This window comes from Geotrypetes seraphini, chromosome 2 (assembly GCF_902459505.1).
Source record: "Geotrypetes seraphini chromosome 2, aGeoSer1.1, whole genome shotgun sequence".
In the NCBI taxonomy this organism is placed as follows: domain Eukaryota; kingdom Metazoa; phylum Chordata; class Amphibia; order Gymnophiona; family Dermophiidae; genus Geotrypetes; species Geotrypetes seraphini.
The window spans coordinates 1,068,521-1,087,523 of record NC_047085.1 but is presented as its reverse complement, the minus strand read 5'-3'; the positions used below and the strand labels follow the sequence as shown (position 1 = coordinate 1,087,523).

Genomic DNA, 19,003 nt, shown 5'->3' with positions numbered 1-19,003 from the left:
ACCCGATTCACAGAAGCCAACTAAAACCTCATTCAGCACACACCCCCTTGCTGTACACTGCCTGACAACCCAACATGCAAACCACATATACACACAACCTGACATCCTGAGGACCTGTTCTGACCAGTTACAGTTCAGGAACTGTATGTAGAGGCTTTTTTCTAAAATCTTGTTGTAAAGATGGTTAATGTAACTTGAACTATGATCATTGCACTAGAATTCAGTGAAGATTGACAACATATAATTTCCTCCAGTTTTTGACGTTACCTATAGGGGGTTACGATCGTATGTGATTGTACTGTAATTGAAAGTGTTTTCCATTTATGTTGTCTTGAACTATTGTAAATGTTTTATTTTGTTAACCACTTAATTATAGGCACAGGGCCGGATTTAAGCATAGGCCCAGTAGGCACGTGCCTAGAGCCCGAAATTGTGAAGGGGCCCACTCACCGTCACCTTTCCAATTTTTTTTTATGGTCATGACAGCAAGATCGGGCCCCCCTCCGATGACAGCAAGATTGGGCCTCCTCCCCCCCCCTGATGACAGCAAGATCAGGCCCCATCCCAGCAAGATCAGCCACAGCACCTGCAAGTGGTGTTCAGTCCAAAGCTTCCCTCTTGACGCGAACTGCCCAGGCAGAAACAGGAAGCTGCGTTAGAGGGAAAGCTTTGGGCTGAGCTTGCAGGTGCTGTGGCTGATCTTGCTGCCCGCTGGCTGTATGAGCGTTCTTTTCCGTGCCACATCTATGGGATGGAAGCAGAAGCCTCCGCAATAGGTGAGCTGAGTACTGTGGGAAGGGTGGCTCCAGGCGCTGGGATGCGTGAAGAGGGAGTTCCGGGGGGGGGGGGGAGGGTGTTTGCTGCAGGGTTTTTATGGTAGTGGGAAAGGAGGAAGAGGAGTAGCTGGTGGCGCGAAGGGTACCACAAACTGCAGCCCCTCCAAGGAGTCCATAGAGGGGGGTGCAGGGCCTGGATGCAGTGGAGATGAAGGAGCTAGAGAGGAGTGCAGGATGGAAGGAGGGGATAAAGAAAAAGGGCATATGCTGGATGGGGGGAAGAAGAAAGTTAGTGAGATAGTGGAGGGGTGAAGAAAAGGGGTGGCAATTTGTGGGTAGGCACAGTGAAAAGAGGGAAACTGAGGACTGAATAGTAAGATAATTTAATTTACAGAGAAGCAGAAAATAGAGGAGAGATGCCAGAGCATGGGGGGGAAGGGGGAAGGAGACAGAAATATCAGATCTGAGTGGAGGAAATGAGAAGAGAGAGGGAGATGGAAGGAGAGAGATGCCAGACCAAGGGGGCATGAGGAGAAATGGAAAGATGGAAGGGGGTTGGCGGACAGTTTCTGGAAGGGGCAGACAGTGGATGGAAGGAAGAAAATGACAAGATGAGGAAAGCAGAAACTGGGAGACAAAGGTTGTTAGGTGCCATCAACTCGTGCTCGAGTCCTAGTCCAATATTAGATGAATATTGGAGAAGAGCAAAGAATACTAAAACCCCCTATACCTTTGCTTCATCGACTACATCAAAGCTTTTGACTGTGTGGATTACAATAAACTATGGAGAACACTAGTGCAAATGGGAATACCCAGCTGATGGAGAGCCTATATGAAAATCAAGACAAAGGTAGAAAAAAAAATCTATTTTCTAATTTTTTTTGCTAAAGGATAAAGTAGTATTGGAGCTGTGTTGATAAATGTTTATAAATGGAAATATGGTGATCGTTTTATTGGACTAATTTTAATACATTTTTTTCTAACTTTTAGAGGCCAAATTCTCCTTCCTCAGGTCAGGAAAGAGGATTTGACCTCTGAAACCTAATTTAAAAATGTATTGTTCAATAAAATATTATTTTATTTTCCTTTTTTTTGTTTTATTTGCTAATTCGTACAGTGATTTGTTATTTCTCTTTTTTTCAAATTTATACCTGCTATTTTTATATTTTGTTCAGTATTGGGGGATATGCACCACTGTTTCTTCACCCCCGTTCCTTCGGTTTGTAACATAAGCCAGCATGCTGAATGCTCTGCACTGCTCCGATTGTCATAGAATTCCTACGATTGTCAGAACAGCGCAGAACATTCAGCCCGCCAGCACTAAAAACCTCTTCCATGCTTTTGTAAAAAAAAAAAAAAAAGGGGGGGGTGTTAGTTTGTGATTATTTATTCCTTGCTGGGTGAGGGTGGTTCTGTGTCCTGTGTGTATGAAAGATATGGTTTTCTGATAGCGTTGACCAGCCTTGTTTGGTGAAATGCAACAGGTATGGTTCCTGGGAGCACCTTGAAAAATAAACCTGATTTGAATCTCCTTATTGTGTGCCGATCTTCTTTTCTTCCACGTTGGATTCTTTGGTGGACTGCTTGCCTTGTTGTTTTGTTACAAATTAACATATATGGAGTGGTACGTACCAGAGTTACAGATGTGGTTGTTATACATATGGGTTAAAGTTGGACAACATAGAGTGAGGCAGTTGAGAAGAGTTGCAAACTTGGTTATTAATATAGACTTATGTTTTGGATAGTATTACTGCTGTACAATGCATTTGAACACTTTTATATACGTTTGGAAAGGGTTCTGAGTTAAAGTCCTGGGCAAGTAGGTGGGAAGGGAAGGAAGGGGGGATTTGTTCACTGGTATGGTAATCTTTGTTTTGAATTTTATAATAAAAGAAAAAAAGAAATACAAGTGGAAATAAAGAAGTAAATAAAACAGGTAAAAATAAATGGGGGCGGGGTGAGGGCAGGGCTAAGGGGCCCAGTGTATTTGTGTGCCTAGGGGCCCTCGAAGAATTAATCCTGCCCTGTATAGGCAGTGTAGAAATTTTAGAAATAAATAAATATTCACAAATTGCATGTGAATCCACACAAATCAACACACAAACATTCCACCCAGACTTTATGCATATCACTGCATTCGACCATTCAAACTCACACAGTTCCAGAGATGATCCAGGGAAATTATAGACTGGCGAGTCTGACGTTGGTGCTGGGCATAATGGTAGAAACTATCAAAACACAATTGTTTGTTAATGCTTTTATATAGGGGCTGATTTGTCCTGATCGAGAATTAACTGTGAACTTAAATTCTGATGATTTGTCCCTTTTTTTATACTGCTTTTAAGTATTATCTATGTGAATATTTTGTAAATCGCCTAGGAATTAGACGGTATAGAAATGTAATAAATAAATAAGAACATATACGTAAGCATGGATTAATGAGCGAAAGTCAAAATGGTTTTACTCAAGGGAAATCTTGACTCACCAATCTACGGCATTTATTATTCTATTGTCCCTTTATCATGGCCTTTTGGAAATCAATTTGTTCCCAAATTAATTGTTTATTATAGAATCATAAGAACATAAGAAGTTGCCTCCGCTGGGTCAGACCAGATCATCGTGCCCAGCAGTCCGCACCCATGGCGGCCCATCAGGTCCATGACCTTTTAGGTGGTCCCTGACTTTTCCTATAACCCATCTCTACTTCTGTCTGTACCCCTCAATCCCCTTATCCTTCAGGAATTTATCAAAACCTTCCTTGAACCCCCGTAGCGTGCTCTGCCCTATCACAACCTCCAGGAGCGCGTTCCATGTGTCCACCACCCTCTGAGTAAAGAAGAACTTCCTAGCATTTGTTCTAAACCTGTCCCCTTTCAATTTCTCCGAGTGCCCCCTTGTACTTGTGGTTCCCCAAAGTCTGAAGAATCTGTCCCTGTCTACCTTCTCTATGCCTTTCAGGATTTTAAAGGTTTCTATCATGTCTCCTCTTTTCCAGGGAGAATAGCCCCAGCTTTAACAACCTGTCAGCGTATGAAAAGTTTTCCATACCTCTTACCAATTTAGTCGCTCTTCTCTGGACTCCCTCAAGTATTGCCATGCCTTTTTTGAGGTACGGCGACCAGTACTGGACGCAGTACTCCAATGCGGGCACACCTTTGCACGATACAGCGGCATGATGACTTCCTTCGTCCTGGTCGTGATACCCTTTTTGATGATACCCAACATTCTGTTTGCTTTCTTTGAGGCTGTCACACATTGTGCCGATGCTTTCATTGTTGTATCCACCAACACACCCAGGTCTCTTTCAAGGTTACTTACCCCTAGCAATGATCCCCCCATTTTGTAGCTGAACATCGGGTTCTTTTTCCCTACATGCATGACCTTGCATTTCTCTATATTAAAGCTCATTTGCCACTTTTTTGCCCACTCTTCCAGTCTCATTAGGTCCCTTTGCAGGTCTTCTCAGTCTTCCGTGGTTCTAACCCTGCTGCAGTTTGGTGTCATCTGCAAATTTAATAACCTCACATTTCGTCCCCGTCTCCAGGTCTCCTATAAATATATTGAACAGGAGCAGTCCCTAGCATTATCATATGATACGATTCTATTCGGTACATCAATGAGAACAAGGAGTCAGATTTCATCAAACATCAATAAACTTTTATTGATTATGACAGGGGTCGCCATTCAAAATATCACAAATTGGAAAAACTGCAGTAGATTAAATTATACCTTTTGGTGGAATTTGTTATGTCATATTTAAACAATGGAAAGCATAATTGCTATTCAAAAAGAGTATTATAATAAATTTAAAAAGATCTGGGGGCCATTGACAACTTACTATAATGAGTAGATACCATTTTCTATTGAAAATATATTTGCAAATGGGGGAGGAGGGTGAATTAAAGTTTTACTATAGGTTTAATCAATAGAAAAATATTTATATTTGTATATTTTACGATTAAATGCTAAAGGAAAGGGTGGGTGGGAAGGGAATAAATTTACTTATTTGATGTTATATTAGAAAGAAATTCAAGTGATGTATTTAATTTTAAATGTTTTATTATTTGTACCCTTGTAAGATTAAAAAATGAATAAAGAATTTAAAAAAAAAAAAAAAAGAAAGTGAAGATTAGACCTGCGGGAGCGATTTTCCAGGTCTTCAATCCGTTCTGCTTGCGCACGGGTAAGTGCCCGCAGGTCTTGCAAGACTTTATCCTGCTCTCCAGAAGTGTCCTCCAATTTAGACACGTGGGCCTCTACTTCCATAGTGGGGCGGGTGGTATCTGCTAACGTTTTCTAGCCACTGTAGTTGGTCGGAAAGTCGCTCAATCCCTGGTTGCACCGCCTTGGTAACTGCCTGCGTTATGTCCCACAGTGCTTCAGGTGCGAGCTGAGTGACTACGGCTGAAGTTTCCAGCGCCATTTTGTCGGTCCCCGGCAGCTGCAGTTCGCGATCTTTTTTAGTATTGCGTGTGGCCATCTGCGGCAACGGGGACGCTAGAAATCTGTCCATGTGGCACAAGGTAGGGAAAATTACCTCTCGGCTGGCTTGAAATCAAGTCTGGGCAGCTGTGTAAAGTGTAAGGCAACTCGGGGCCCGGGAGCTCAGGCAGCACACGTCTGCCTCAGCCTACTGCATCACGTGATCTTTAACTTATTTATAAATGATCTGGAAATTGGAATGACGAGTGAGGTGATTAAATTTGCAGATGACAATAAACTGTTCAAAGTTAAAACGCATGCGGATTGTGAAAAATTGCAGGCGGACCATAGGAAATTGGAAGACTGGGCATCCAAATGGCAGATGAATTTTTTTTTTTAAAGTTCAAGTTTTTATTGGTATATAGTTATATAGAACAAAATAAACATAAAATACCTCAACAGCAGGAATACAAGTTAGTATCCAATGACTAAGCAAGAGTAAACATGCAGTTACATTAAGTAGAATCAGTGAAGCTTGGAATAGTAGCAATAATCAAGAAATTATCAAGTTCGCGGACGATACAAAACTCTCCAGCAGGGTCAGAACTGTTGAGTAATGCAAAGAACTACAGAGCGACATGAACAAACTGTGTGAGTGGGCAAAAAGATGGCAGATGAGCTTCAATGTGGAGAAATGTAAGGGAACCCCATGTACAGCTATATGATGGGAGGGAGGGTGCTGGGGAAAGGCAGCCTAGAAAAAGACCTGGGGGTATTGGTGGATACAACAATGAAGCTAGCGGCGCAATGTGCAGCGGCCTCAAAGAAAGTGAACAGAATGTTGGGCATTATCAAAAAAGGTATCACTACCAGAACGAAGGAAGTTATCCTGCCATTGTATCGAGCAATGGTGCGCCCACATCTGGAATACTGCGTCCAATACTGGTCACCGTACCTTAAGAAAGACATGGCGATACTTGTGAGGGTCCAGAGGAGAGCAACTAGGATGATAAAAGGAATGGAGAACCTTTCATATGCCGAAAGGTTAGACAAACTGGGGCTCTTTTCCCTGGAAAAGCGGAGACTGAGAGAAGACATGATACAGACTTATAAAATCATGAAAGGCATAGAGAAGGTGGAGAGGGGCAGATTCTTCAGACTAGCGGGGACAACAAAAACAAGAGGTTGTTCAGAAAAACTGAGAGGGGACAGATTCAAAACGAATGCAAGGAAGTTCTTCTTCACTCAGAGGGTGGTGGACACCTGGAACGCGCTTCCAAAGGAGGTAATAGGACAGAGTACAATACTGGGGTTCAAAAAGGGACTGGATGACTTCCTGGAAGCGAAGGGGATTGCAGGGTACAGATAGAGGGTTACTCTACAGGACATTAAGCGAAAAGCATATGAGAGTTTTAGGGTATGAGCACTATCAGGTCATGGACCTGAGGGGCCGCCGCATGAGCGGAATGCCGGGCACAATGGACCTCTGGTCTGACCCGACAGGAGCAATACTTATGTTCTTATGTTAAGAATAGTAAAACAGACCTACAGCAATAATACAATATGCAAACCCCTCCCATAGAAAGAGATTCTCAGTAGGGAGATAAAGACAAAACAAAAGAGCCTTCTGGACGCCCAATCGACTTGCTAAGCTTGGCCTTAATACCAGGACACATGCAGGGAGGTACGCTTAGACACGTTTTTGGATTGCCCTATGCTACAGAATTTTTGGAGTCAAATATAGAAGACGGTGCACGCAGTCCTAGATATTAAACAACCATTGTCTTTTCCTATTATTGTTTTGGGGGCTGCTGTGCATTCCATGTGCTGTTTCCATACCTCATGCTCTGTTATGGTAAGGACCTAGAACAATTGCTTTCGCCCACCACTTATGAGGTTTTCAGGAAACGTACAAAAACACACCTGTTCCTAAAATATCTAGACAACTGACCCTCTTCTCCTTCCCCCTCGATATTGATCACCATATCCTATTAATCTCTCTATCCTCAAAAATGGATTTCCTGTCCCACCAACTCTCTTTCTTCCTCCCCTTTTAAGTTCAATCAATTTGTACCTCGCTTAATCTTTTGTAAACCGCATAGAACTTCACGGTATTGGGGTATATAAACTGTTATTATTATTATTATGTGGATTGCTTATTTTGGCTCTGAAGGTAATTCTCTCTAATTGGAAAACTCTATATCTGTTACATACTCTGCTTCGTGTGCCAATGTTACTGTTATTATCAAATATGAAAGCATCCATGCTGAAAAATTTGGCTCTTTATCTAAATTTCGTGAGATCTGGGATCCCACAATAGACTATAGAATAAAACAAATAAAACAATAGAATAAAACCACGGGCTCCCTGCCAAATAAAGGAATAAAAAAAGTCACGGCTCAGCCACATGCCCCCCCCCATGCTCTGATGCCCCACAAAAGGCAGGAGGGGTGCCAACTCCCTCCTGCCATGTTAAATCCCTCCTGGCGTGGCCTGGCCCACCTCCCTCCGTGGCAAAATCTAGTCCGGCTGACTGGCCGGGCCAGGCCCACCCACCAAAAAACAAACTGCAGGAGGGATGCCAACTCCCTCCTGCCACAACTCCCCATCCACATTGCAGGCCCTCTTTCCACCCCCCTCCCTGTAGCTTGAATTATGCAGAGAAGAACTCTGCCCACTAATGGCCACAGAGGGAACACATACAACAGCCCCTCCGTTGGCCATGGTTGAACCAGAGCATCCAGGCCCTTGGCCTGACCGTCTCTGTGACAACTGAAGAAGCGGGGTGTTTTGGTGTTGACCCTTGTGGCCATCAGGTCCATGAGGGCTGATCCCAACTGCACTATCAACTGAAAGGCCATGGGGTTTAGACACCCTCTCCAGGATTGTTAGGGTGCTGGTCTTTGACCAGAGGGCCGCCACGTAAGCAGACTGCTGGGCATGATGGACCACTGATCTGACCCAGCAGCAGCAATTCTTATGTTCTTATGACTTAGGAAGTCCGCCTGAACATTCTCCACTCCAGCTATGTGGGATGCTGAGATCACTTGAAGGTGCGACTCTGCCCAGACCATGAGCAGAGTCACCTCCTGTGCCACCAAAGTGCTCCTGGTGCCCCCCTGATGATTGATATAGGCCACTGCCGTGGGATTGTCCAACAGAACCCTAACTTGCCCATCAGAAAGGACTGGAAGGCTAGCAACGCCAGACGGATAGCTCTGGTCTCCAAAACATTGATCGACCAAGAAGCCTCCTCTGTGGAGCAGGTGCCCTGAGCTGAGTGACCTAGACACTGAGCCCCCCTAACTGAGAAGACTGCAGCTGATCCTTGTACAAGTGGGGGGGGGTCTGAAACCACCAGCGAAGACTGCCCCATGCTAAGCCTAGAAGCGGAACAGGGTGATCCAGACTGTGCCTGAGACGACCACCTCCGAAAAAGAGCATACTGAAGAGGATGCATATGGGTCTGTGACTACCTCACTACATTGAGGGAGGCCGACATTGACCCCAAGACTTGGAGGAAATCCTGCGCCTGAGGACACCGGGATGCCATAAGCAGGCAAATTTGAGATTGCAATTTGCTCACCTGGGCTTCCAGAAGGAAGAACTTCCTCAAGGAGGTGTCAAACAAGACCATTCGTAAGGACTATACCAGTCTACCAAGCGATACAGAACTTTCATTTCCTTCAGTGAAGTACAAACTTTTATTTCCTTCAGTGAAAGGGAAAAAGCTTGTTAGTAGTATCTTCCGCTCCTTTTCATACAGGTTTATGATTTGGAATAAAATTCCTAGTTATATTAGAACTTTTTTCTCTCTCCAGATTTTTTGTAAATCGATGAAAACAATGCTATTTCATTAGTTTTTGGGAAATGGTATTAAGGAGTGTTAATTGTCTTTTAATAGTTCACGTTAAACTGATTTCCCTGTTTATTGAAGTCTTATGCAAACCGAGTCAAGCCCCTAACTTCATGAGATGATACGGTATATAAATCTAAGGCTTAGATTAGAACTGATAGTTCTTTAAGGTAGCATGGAATGTTGGTACTCTGGATTTTGGCCAGGTACTATGACTTGGATTGGCCACCATGAGGACGGACTACTGGGTAGTCTGACCAAGTAAAGCTATCCTTATGTTCCTAAGGAGCAATCCTTCTGGAAAAACCCTTTCCATGAGCAACAATGGAGTTCAGTAGCAGTAGGGAAGTTTACTGACTCCCAGAACTTAAGTAGTAGAAAAAATTCCCTAGATATGTCTGTCCATAGGTCTCCCAGTTACAGTTGTACTGACATTCACTGTGGCCTTGTTGTCTCTGCACTAACCCACCTCTGAGATATATACAAGAAAAAACAGTACCTTATATCCAACAATTGAACAGAGGTTCTGGCTCCTGGGCTCGCAAGAGGCAAATTTTTTATTGAGCTGAGAGCAGAGCCTCCAGCTAACACTAGATGTGGGCTAAGGTGGAACACAACAGGCAATCAGCCTTCCTCGGTTTACCGGACCTTCAAACAGCTCCCTGCTTCCCTCTTTATGTTCTTATGGAGGACTCACAATCCAAGTTGTACCTGAGGCAATGAAAGGTTTAGGACTAAATTCTGTAAATGGCGCCAATAAAATTAGCACTAACCCCCTCTTTTATTAAACTGTGCTAGCAGTTTGTAGCGCAGAGGGCTGCGCACGTAGAGGGAGAACGAGAGGGTACTCTCTAAGGTTGAAGGGGGATAGATTCCATACAAACATAAGGAAGTTCTTCTTCACCCAGAGTGGTGGAAAACTGGAACGCTCTTCCGGAGTCTGTCATAGGGGAAAACCCCCTCCAGGGATTCAAGACAAAGTTAGACAAGTTCCTGTTGAACCAGAAGGTACACAGGTGAGGCTGGACTCATTTAGAGCACTGGTCTTTGACCTTGGGGCTGCTGTGGGAGCGGAGTGCTGGGCACGATGGACCACTGGTCTGACCCAGCAGTGGCAATTCTTATGTTCTGTTTTGTAATACTGCCTGCAAAGTCCAGGAATGCACTCGATCTGCCCAGGCCCCCCCCCCCATGGCTGCACCCCATTTTCAGATCCACACAAAAATGTTACAAGCAAATGTTGGTGTCTAAATGTGTAGAAATTTAAATTAATGCCAATTGCCTCATTTATCACACTATGCACACAAATTAGCTGCATGTTCAAATTTCACCTGCAATTTTAAGCACCATATATAAAATTAGAGGGTGAGTTGCCCAAGATCTAGAGTTGCAGAGGGATTTCAACTTGGCTTCCCTGCTTCTCAGGCCATGGCTCTAACTAGTAGGCTACAGAGATAAGTAAACATCCAGATATGAAAAATATTGAAAGCACAATCTTGTTTACAAGTACGAAGTAATGTGATGATTGGCTCTAAAGAAAGACAAAAATAAGGCAATCCCGTATGACAGCATCAGGTGGAAAGTGACATCTCTACACGATAAACCTCTCACAAGTTTCTTGAAATATCTAAGCTGGAGAAGCCTTCTTGCATCAGGCTGCATGGGTGACGCCACCCAAGAAATAAGGGCTTGTTACTCCACTGGTCCTTGAAGAGATCCTTTTCTTTGTCTCTTAATGTCAATTTTTTTTCAATATTTCATTAAAAGTAAAAAAAAATGTCATCAGATATTCTCTTTCAGTTAAGTTCATATGGTAACGTTGTCTGAGCTCAGGCATTAGGATTTACCTACTGTATTTCTCTCCCCCCCTCCCCTTTTATAAAAAAAAAAATTAATTGGAATTCTATAAGCGGCGGAGCTGTTACCGCCGTGGCCAGCACTAAAAACCGCAGTATGGTTTTGTAAAAAAAAGGGGGGGGGGTATTAATTTAGACTTTTGGATGCTGTTTTTCAAAACATCAGTCACTTGATACCTCAAAACGTGTACATGTGCTTTATTCATCCAAACCCGTTAAACCAACATGCAAAGACGACTCTCATTGTCAACTGTTTATTCCACAATAAATATAAGCAATTTACTTACAGTACGTAGAATGGAATCAAAAGTCTTATTTGCCCCAGGGTAAGAACCTTTGACTTGAATATTCACTATTATTGATGGGTGAGTATGGAAATTCTGAAAAAGGAGTTGACTTTATTGCAAAGGTGTTAAGAGCCTCAAATGTTTACATGCGTATTATTCAAATAGTGTACTTCATAACAGTACTTCATAACATACTTATATGAAATAGCTAATTCAATTTGATTGGATTTATACTGTGCATAAAGGACAGCAAAATGTTTTTCTCTGCTTATAATGTAAACATTTCCCAGAACCTGCAACTAGTCTATGAAGTATGCTCATAAATTAATTTAAGCCTCACTGCATTGTGAATCATGTATGCTGAGTGTGATTCAAAGAGAGATCAGAGGTTGACTCTGCTCTTGATATGGCTGTCAGCACAGATGTGGATAACCGAAAGTCAGTGCTTGGCATTCACAGCAAGTGACAACAGGCAGTCTGCTCAATACAATCATAAGCATAATGATACATGCCAACCTGAGGCATTCATACGCTGTCTGTGATCAAGTTATCTTCATTGAAAAAGAGAAGACTATGGTAGATATTTTAGAAGTCAGAACATTCTTAAGGCTATGCAAAGGAACTGTGATCATAGCTTGGTAATGGCCATTGGAAGACCGGTACAATGTGGCTCCAGCAGTGGATGCTATACAATAATCCAAAGCATGGAATACATCCACCACAACTGATGCCCAGTGTTGTAGAGTAACTAGGTAAATGTAGTTAGTTACTGTACAGGAAACATTTGTTACTTTAACCAAAGTAATAATTTCATCCATTTGTACTGTTACATCTGATTCTTGCAGTTTAAGGTAAAAAATAAAAGCAAATGCAAATACAGCAGAGTGGTAGAAAACTGGAACGCTCTTCTGGAGTCTGTTATAGGGGTAAACACCCTCCAGGGTTTCAAGAGAAAGTTGGACAAGTCCATGCTACACTGGTGAGACTGGACTCATTTGGAGCACTGGTCTTGACCTAGGGGCCGCCGTATGAGCGGACTGCTGGGCAGGATGGACCACTGGTTTGACCCAGCAGCGGCAATTCTTATGTTCACTTATAGCCTAAGTGGTTCACATTCAGGTCCTCAAGTCCTATTTGTCCTGTTGGGCTCACAATCTGACTAATGTACCTGGGGCAATGGATTACAAGGAGCAGTGTTGGGCTTGAACCTGCAACCCTAACCATTAGCCCTCTCCTCCACTCCCATAGTACTAGAGTTTTTGTACACCGCTGTGAACAGTTGTATGCTACAGCCGTCTATCAAATTTTAATAAACATAAATGACAATTCCTCAGCAAAATCTAGAATAGGGTTTTCTTACTGCAAACCTCGCCACACAAACAGTGGATCCTCTTAAATTTGACTGTTTAATCAATATAGCCTCTGAGAGCAGTGGGATTTTCAGTGTTTGCTGAACCAGTTTCTGGTCTCCAAGCTAAACAGAACAGTGATGTTGGGTCACTGAAGCAGAGATGACGCTGAAGCTGGTTGCAATTCTTGATGAACAGACTGTTGGTCATCCCATGGCTGTCCAGTGGATTAAGAGTCTCTAAGAGAGAATGTCTTCTGGTCTGGCTTTAACTACTGAAGGGTTCTCAGACATTAAAAGAAGAGTTTGCCGTCAGATGAGACATTGTTAGAACAACAAACAATGATTCCAACTTTGTGACAACACGATGACGATAACAAAGACGAAGATAGAAGTGATGAATTAAACTGTACTATTTCTAACACAGAAAAAATGACAATGATGATGATGATGATAAAGTGATCAATATCTGCAGACCAAATCAGAAGACATCAATAATATTGCAGCCTGGCCTGGTTTGCAGGAACTTTTCATCAGACTGAACAATCCATTTCCTCCTAGTCCAGTTGAATACCTTGTTAGCTGTGCTGGTTTAATAATGACGGCCATCTTCAAACTTTAGTTTTACTAAAAGCAAAGCGGATTGAATTGTAGAGCAATAAAGTTGCTGGGATAAAAAGGTTAATGATACTTGAATTCATTGTTATTATGATACTTTTACTTTTTACTCAAAAAGCATTATGTTAGACAGAAGCTTTTTTTTAAAATTTCACTTAAGTAAATTTGTTTTTAATATGTTCTTCACTCTATTTTTACTTAAAGTAAAAATAAAGGTGTATTTTAATACTTGAATACTCTGAACAACTCTGCTGACGACCCTGTTTCAACTCATGAATCAAAGGACTGGGCCAGGTCTTTCAATGAGGTTTATCCTCGCAAAGACTGCTTTTATGAAAGCTAGCTGCCAGCACAATTTCAATCAGTACTTTGGGCTTTAAATCAGGCTTACTTCTCCTGACAGATCAGCTGGTACTTGTGCTGGCAGTTATAACTTGACAGAGAAGCAGGACAAAGATGGCATGACTGTTCAGACATTTGTCACACTCAACGTAACGATCAGTCAGGGGGATATTCTGTGTGCACCTCATGAACTCACTTGCTTTCTTTTGATTTTTTTCCCTCTTCCCTCACCTTTCTTTATTGTATTGTAAATTACTTACGAGCACATTCATGCAACAGATGGGATGTTAAATTGAAGTAAATAAATATCTTTGGGTAGGAAACTAGATGACAAAAGTTTTCTTTGAGGACAAGGTGTGTCAGAGATAAAACTTTACACCTAAGTTGCTGAAATAATTGAAACTAATGCACTTGACATTAGTAGAGGTGATTAAAATTCAAACTAAGGGAAATTTAAAAAAAAATGTGGTCAAGGAGAAGTACGTAAACTGAAATCGAGCTGATGCAGCTTTCTGTCCTCATCTAATGAAGAAGAAATGTGGGTCAAGCAGTATGAAGGAACCTTCCACAAATTCCTTACCAGCACAAGACCGACCCATGTCATCTGGGGTTCCATTGCACCTTATTTTTCAGAGTTCATTAGTCAGTAATGCTTGGTTTTGATCCTAGACTTGAGCTTAAGTGATTACAAGCCATTCTGCCTTTGTGTTTAGATGGTGATCTCCTTGTCACATGGGAAGTGATGACACACTGCTGGTGTTAATAATGCACGCATGCTGGTGTTAATGAGGTGTTCCTTGCTACAGTACACTGTCTGTGTGTCTACATACAGCTCACTTGTGACAACATGCTACCTGTTTATGGTACGCTATGCTCTTTCCCATCACACTCTTGCTAGGGAGTACAAATAGCAGAAGAGATGGGAGAGGAAGGAAAGCTAATGGAATAAGGGAAGGACAGAAAAGAAAGAGATTGCAGAAGGGAGACAGGGAAGGGGTGGAACCCCTGCAGAAAAAAAAAAGTGATGAATTTTGGAGGAAGGAAAGGTGTAAAAGAAAGAGGGCTGGAAAAAAATATATAGGGAAAGAAGAAATGGGGCAGAGAAGATGGGAAGTTGTTGTGGGTTACAAGAGGCTGTGATGGGGACTGAAGAGATGGGGGCAAACAATGAAGAGTAGGTGAGGCATGCTAAAGGGAATCAAGGGATAAAATGAGACGAGGGATGTGGAAAGAGAGGGTAAAAGGCAGGAGGAGAAGGTACAGAAAAGAACTGAAGGGGGAGGTGGGTGAACAGGGTTTGGAGAGGAGTCACTGAAAAATATTACTGGTGCTATCAGATGTTCGCAGCATTGTACACATTATACGCAGGTGCTTTCTCTGACCCTAGAGGGCGCACAATCTAAATTTCTGTACCAGAGGGTGAAGTGACTTGCCCAGGGTCCCAAGGAGCTGCAGTGGGAATTGAACCCAGTTCCCTAGGATCAAAGTTCTTCACTAGATGGGTGGTGAAGAGCAGACAAGGTGTATTCAAGAAGAAGAGACAACTGAGAGTTGCTGGGAGAAGGAACGGGTTAGAGTTTTAGAAGAGCAGCAAATGTTGTACTGGAGAAAAAACAGGTAAGGAAAATATCTAAGCAGTAGGTGAGGAGCAAATGAGAGGCACAGGAAGGGAGAGGCAAACGCATGCTGTAGGGAGGGAGCAGGTGCGATATCCTGACAAGGAGGAAAAAAGGAGATGGATATCGGCTATGAAACAGGAGGAAGCTGAGCAGTGGGTGAGGGAGAAGCAGCTGATGGAGGTTCGATTTTATTACTCGCTTTTTCCAAAGCAGAGTTCAAAGTACATTACAAGTTTGGGTGCATGAGTTATTTCCCTACCCAAGGGGGCTTAAAAGCTAAGCTGTATCTGAGGGAGTGGAATTATCACAAATTGCACAAGTTCACAAATACTGTATATAGATGGGAAGAGGGCTTGAACCCTGACTTCTCTGGATCCTGGTCAACTGCTCTAACCTTTAAACTACTTTTCCACCTGGAAGAGCTAGCACTTGGAGGGGAGAAGAATATCACAGAATACAATAGAGCATAATCAGGTACAGAAAGCATGCACTCAATTCTTGCCGTGCTAAGTTGACATGTGGAACATGATTTCACTAACACAATCGTTTTATTGTATTTAATGACTGATTCTCTGTAGAGTGGAAAGATTAGCTATATAACGTTAGAAGACAAATAGTCTAACCCAGCAAATGCTGTGCTCCCGCTCCAAGAGTGTCCATGCTAGGGCATGGGATGGGAAGATGAGGTGAGACATAGGGCATTCTACAGTGGTACACTTTCCAGGAGGCAGCTTTCAACAACTCTGCTACTCTTTGGCCCTGCCAACGATGGCCAAGATGTACAAGAAGATGTTGATAATGTCTGTGTACAAGTTAAGAGCAGCAAAAACATATTCCTCCGGACTCAGGGACAGCTGCTTGTTCCCCAGAATCATCTGTGTGTCAACGGCCAAAAACTAGAGAGACAGAGAGGAGAAAGGATGTCAGAAGTTCACATTCCCAAACCAGGTAATCAAAGGCTTTCGACAAACCTGCTGGGGGAAAGAAGAGCAATCAGCAGCTACCAGCTAGATCTTCTTCATCACAGCAGTAAAAACATTCTGTTTTGTGTTTGATTTTCAAACCTCGCTCACCCAAGGCTCAATCCTGGATTTGTAGGCTACTAACCAAGTCAGAAGGGAAACGTTTCACTTGAAGACTTTCTGGGACATCTTCAACAAGTCTTAAGAATAGATTTCTTCTAGATCCTTGCAGGCCATCTTGAAGCCAGCGAAACAGCTCACAATATATCTAATAAGCTTAAGGGGCTTTAAATTCCCTTAGCAACTCACTAACACTAAGTCTGCAGAGAAACGGGGACTATCTGTTCTTTTGCAACAAACACCACACATGGAACCTCAAAAGCAGCTTCTGCAACTTCCTACTACTTATCATTTCTATAGCACTACTAGACACTTGTTTCATTGGCTTCAGATAGTTCTCATATTTCCTTGCTGTTATTTTTTTTTCCTTGTCTTCTTATATCTGTGGACAAATGAATAATTATTGTAGTTTTGGATTTAATTCTATATTGCTTTGTTTGAGTAATACACTTCCCCCTCCATATTCATGGTGGTTTGGTCCCCTTGCAAATACGTTATGTCTCCTCCCTCTCACCTTCCAGACCCCTCCACATCTTACCTTAAAGCCCTGATGGTCTAGCGGTGAAGCGGGGCAGGAGTGATCTTTCTATACTCCACCCCTTTTAAAAGCTGTGATCAGAAATGGTTGTTGCGAGTTCTCACGAGTTCAAACAGTCTCACAAGTCTGCTGAAGGAACTTGGGGCAGCCATTTTGGATCATGGCTTTCACGGGGCAGAGTAGGATGATTGCTCCTGCTCTGCTTCACTGCTATACCACCAGGGCTTTAAGATAAGGTGTGAGGGTTCCGGAAGGTGGGAGGCTCACAAATAACTGAATTTGCAAATGCCAATCCTGAAAATATAGAGGGAAACCTGTATATGTCTTGATGATAACTGCATAAATGAATAGATAGATAGATAAGTGATTGAGAAAAGCCAGCTCAACCTGAGAAAATGTTTTATTTATTTAAGTATTTATATACCGCTTTTAACCTAAGCGGTTTACATTCAAGTACTCAAGTATTTCTCCCTATCTGTCCCACTGGGCTCACAATCTAACGTAGCTGGGGCGAAGGAGTGTTAAGTGACTTGCCCAGAGTCACAAGGAGCATTGTTGGGCTTGAACCTACAACCTCAGTGTGCTGAGGCTGCAGCCTTAACCACTAGACCACTCCTAGTAAACTGGTAGGTTTTCACAAGACTTTTTCTTTACAGTTCTGTAATAATTTATGAGACATGGAGATTTGTCAATTTTATTTGTAAGCAGTGCTACTCGTATTGTGGATTTTCCCCTCTTTTTCTCCTTTTGGATTATTTTATTTCAGTTACCCCAGTAGTGTCTGGATAAGTGTCACATCAAGACTCTTATCTCTATACTGCTGTTTTCTTGGCCTTCTTTTTCTATTCTTGTATTTTTATTCTACATCACATAGATCTCTGCTATGCAATACAGAGTTCCCCCGGTCATTCGCGATATTTTCCAACCGCGAGCCACCAACCAGGAGAGGACAGCTGGAGAAGCAGGAGAGAGTAGCCGTTGCACCGGTGAGTGAAGGAAATCACTCGCTGTATGCTCCGACCGCCTCTTCCTGCACTAAAGTTGGGCCTTACCAATCAGGAGCTGCTTTGACTTGCAGCTCCTGATTGGTAAGGCCCGACTTTAGTGCAGGAAGAGGCGGTCGGAGCATACAGCGAGTGATTTCCTTCACTCGCCAACGCTCCGGCTGCTCTCTCCTGCTTCTCCCGCTGCCCTCTCCAGTCTCCCCCACAAAAAACTGTATTTGCAGTCTTTCAAGATTCACGGGGGTCCTGGAACGGAACCCCCGTGAATATCGGGGGAGTACTGTATATCAAATTTAATAAATTTGGAAATGCTAGGGAAGTCATGGTACATGGGCTTTTCGTGCTATTGGGGCCTGCGCACATCTGAGAAGCTGAAAACTATGCCCTCACTACCAGCAGGGCCTCCCAAGGTGGACAGGTTTTGACGGAGATGTCAGACTAACAATGTACCATCCATCTGGGCAGCAGCAGATAGGCAGTGTTGGAGGTAGAGGATCGCGTTTGATGCAACAATGGCAATAACATCAAATTCATACTGCGCAGAAGGCCCGGCAATCTACTTCTGTATTCTGCCAGGAAAACTTATGATGATGATGAGACATAAAGAATTCATGTATAGTGTTGGAAGAAGGTTCCCAAGGTCAGAAGGCACTCACCATACTACTAGAGAAGAGCTGACCATCTCCCAGAGTATGCTCAGTGTTTGTGAAGCTGACGGACCAAAGTCATCAGGATGTCCTGATGCTGATGTTGCTGGACAGAAAAGGGAGATCAGAAGCTGTAAAGATATTCTCAATATAGGAACATGGAACGTACGAAGAATGAATCAAGGAAAATTGGAAATCGTTAAAAATCAAATGGAAAAAAAATCAAAATTGATTTGTTAGGGATCTGTGAACTCAAATGGACAAGACAGGGCCATTTTCAATCAAACGAGCATTGGATCTGCTACTCTTTTCCACAGAGTTCTTCCCTTCTTGTGTTTCCTGCTGTTTTTATCTTTTAGCTATTTCTCTATTCTTCCTCTCTTATTTCTATTTATCTCTCTTTACTTTTGCTTCTTCTCTACTTACCCATCCTGATGTTTTTCCCTTTACTGTCTTTCTTTCCTATCCATTATTGTATTTTCTACCCTCCTCTCCCATTGAGCGTAGTAAGTCTTGTATGTCTTTTATAAGTCTGCCAGTTAGTTCCCCTTGAATATTGCAAATAGTTTTTTTAATCATGTTAATCGCTTAGAATTTTGATTAAGCGA

General features: G+C 42.7%; 1 protein-coding gene across 3 annotated transcripts in view; it reads right to left on the bottom strand.

Annotated features, from left to right (window-relative positions):
• Positions 1 to 11,148: 11,148 nt before the first annotated feature.
• GRINA (glutamate ionotropic receptor NMDA type subunit associated protein 1) overlaps positions 11,149 to 19,003 on the bottom strand; it is a 160,816-nt gene continuing 152,961 nt past the window's right edge. For all 3 annotated transcript variants that reach the window (XM_033933235.1, XM_033933233.1, XM_033933236.1), the window contains exon 7: positions 11,149 to 16,020. In XM_033933235.1, coding sequence (XP_033789126.1) covers positions 15,871 to 16,020 — 150 coding nt within the window. In that variant the 3' untranslated portion in view covers positions 11,149 to 15,870. The remainder of the gene's footprint in view (positions 16,021 to 19,003) is intronic.